The sequence below is a fragment of the Alnus glutinosa genome, chromosome 1 (assembly GCF_958979055.1).
Source record: "Alnus glutinosa chromosome 1, dhAlnGlut1.1, whole genome shotgun sequence".
NCBI lineage: Eukaryota > Viridiplantae > Streptophyta > Magnoliopsida > Fagales > Betulaceae > Alnus > Alnus glutinosa.
The window spans coordinates 18,794,048-18,796,569 of record NC_084886.1 but is presented as its reverse complement, the minus strand read 5'-3'; the positions used below and the strand labels follow the sequence as shown (position 1 = coordinate 18,796,569).

The 2,522-nt window shown below is 32.6% G+C and overlaps 1 protein-coding gene across 1 annotated transcript; it reads right to left on the bottom strand.

Annotated features, from left to right (window-relative positions):
- Positions 1-750: 750 nt before the first annotated feature.
- LOC133858642 (uncharacterized) lies at positions 751-1,871 on the bottom strand. The gene is made up of 3 exons (XM_062294114.1): positions 1,593-1,871; positions 1,362-1,424; positions 751-1,243 (listed from the first exon to the last, which is right to left on the bottom strand). Exons 1-3 carry the CDS (start codon positions 1,840-1,842, stop codon positions 1,236-1,238), a joined length of 321 nt encoding a protein of 106 aa, XP_062150098.1. The 5' UTR covers positions 1,843-1,871; the 3' UTR covers positions 751-1,235.
- Between the last annotated feature and the right edge of the window lie 651 nt (positions 1,872-2,522).

Below are 2,522 nucleotides of genomic sequence, written 5' to 3'. Positions count from 1 at the left end.
ATTTTGAGGAAAATGAGCTTTGGGCTCATATTCCATCTCAAGAGGAGTTAAGTATGGATTTCGATTGTTCGGGAGTTCAAAATGCTCATCCTTTCTTTCATCCACCTCATTCTCAACTATCCTTCTAAGTGTGGTGTTGGCCTGGACCTGCTCATGATGAGAACTACTTGAAGCATTTTCATCAATCATGTAATGTCCTTTAGGATTGACTTCTGATTGACTTCAAAGCTTCTCTTCTTCTATCTGATTGAGTGCATTAACTAGCTGCTCCACTTACATGAATGATATGAATTGTGTGTTTGTCAAGCACCCAACGATGTCGTCAAGAAAATTATTTTATTACGAAATAAGAATAACGCATCTTCGGTTAGTACAGATCGTCCACCTAACCACTAAGATGTAATACGATCCGTCTTCCCTAGGTATGAGTAATCAAATCTCTTAATTAGCATACACGTAATCAAGGAATAAACATAACTCATCTTTCAGCAAGGCATGTATTGTTCTACCTAAATTAAACTAACTAGGGTGTACCATTCATTCTTCTTAGGATGGCCTATCAAACCCTATTGATTTCATATCCATTAAAACCGTTATAAAATCATCCTTCATATAATCACAAAAAATATGAAGGTTGAGTTCAATAAAGATAAACAACTTTCTATGACAAAATAAGAGGTTTATAAAAATTGAGTATAAACGTTAAAGGATAATCTCAAAATTAAACAACCATAATTCATATTCATAAAATTTCCAAAGAAAAACACAATTACACTATTATTACTTTGAAATGGTACATCGATACCCTATGAATGAATTAGCTGCTCATGAAAATGCTTGAAATCACTTTCGTTGAGGAGAAATCCATCGCAAGAAGCTGCTGGAATTTCTGCGCTTTTCTCCTAAAACCTAGCCACTAATCCTATTGATTTCTATTATGTAATGTGGCATGCCTTCAAAGCAGGAATTTAAGGTGTATTTTAGAATACAAGAGCAACCCTAGTTTATTTCATGGTCTTCTTAACTTCTTGTCCAAATAGGAGAAGTAAAACTCTTTTCTTTTCTAGTTTCTACCTTGCTATCAGTTCTTCCTCATGAATTCGCTCGAGCCCAAGTAATTGGTGCGCTCGAGCTCAGGTGCGCTCGATCCCTTGAGTTTAAACTTAGCATGTCCTTGCAGAATTTCAAAATTTTTCTTTGAAGCTTTAAACTGATGGATTTAATCATATTCTTTCTTAGGTACCTAAAAATGTTAAAAACACAAAATCACACAAAAAATTATATTACAATAAAACTAAGAGGTTAATATATGCGAGTTATGGGGCTCAAATATGCAACGCTTATCAGTTATGAACTCTTACCAGATAAAAAGATAGAACTCAAGGAATCTGCGTGTAGATGACATTTGAGGGCATCTTGATATGCTTTTCATAACATTTCAAAAAACATTTAGTAACTCGAGCTGATGAACGAGAAACACGTCCAATGTTCGATTTTGTCAGGCATTTGGTATAGACACAATCTTTAAAGATAGGTGGATGTTCAAAAATATTGACATGATGAAAGCATATAAAAAAAACCTTTAAACATACAATTTTGATATCTAAGGTCGGAAAGTGGCCATGTTTTTTTAGTACTTTCACATCCTTCAACTACATTTGTAATGCACTTATACATTCCTTCAGCTTCATCAACTTCAAAGGAATAGGGAAATATGATGGGAGGTGAAGACATAGATAATGAGGTAAGGGCAAGGTCATTGGCTTGCACATCAAGGAGAATAAGGATAAACAATTCCATCATCGCCAACATAAGTTTTCTAACAAGTTTTGTAACCACCATTTTTCTCACACTTTAAAAACTCTCCTATTTTGAAGTTTAACTCAAAATGATAATTAAGGTTTAAACACTTACATTTATATGCAAGTGAAGTGACTTTTGGTTAGAGCAAAAGGTTTGATAGTTTTGAATTGACTTATTCTTAAAGTAATTTTATTCGAAAAAAGTGTTATTTAAAAGTTCTAATTTTTAGAATTATGACCTTTTTACAGTAAAGTGACTTTTGGTTTGGTAAAAAATTCAAGGTAATGTTTATGTTAACATGTGACCTTTAGCAAAATTAACTCGTAAGAGTGCAAATAGTTTCAATAAACAAGTGAAAAATGGATGATTAGATAATTATAATATATTATATCAATGCACCCATTGAAAAGGTTTTGAAATATTAGCTCAAGATGCATGTCAAACATGTCATATAAGACCACATGGAATTTGAATTTTCTGAAAAGACATTTTATATTAAAGATACTACTCAAAAGCCTATGTTTATAGAAAAGAAAACTGCCAGAAGACAATGAAGTGGTTGCAAACTACGAAGAGACATTTGAAGCAAATAAAATTGATCGATACAATCAAAGTAAGATATATGACTTACTTTGGATGGGAAAAATGTATTGATTCAATGCTTACGCAACACCAAATGATATGGGTTGCAATATTGTGTTAAAGAAAGTTTTAGGAAA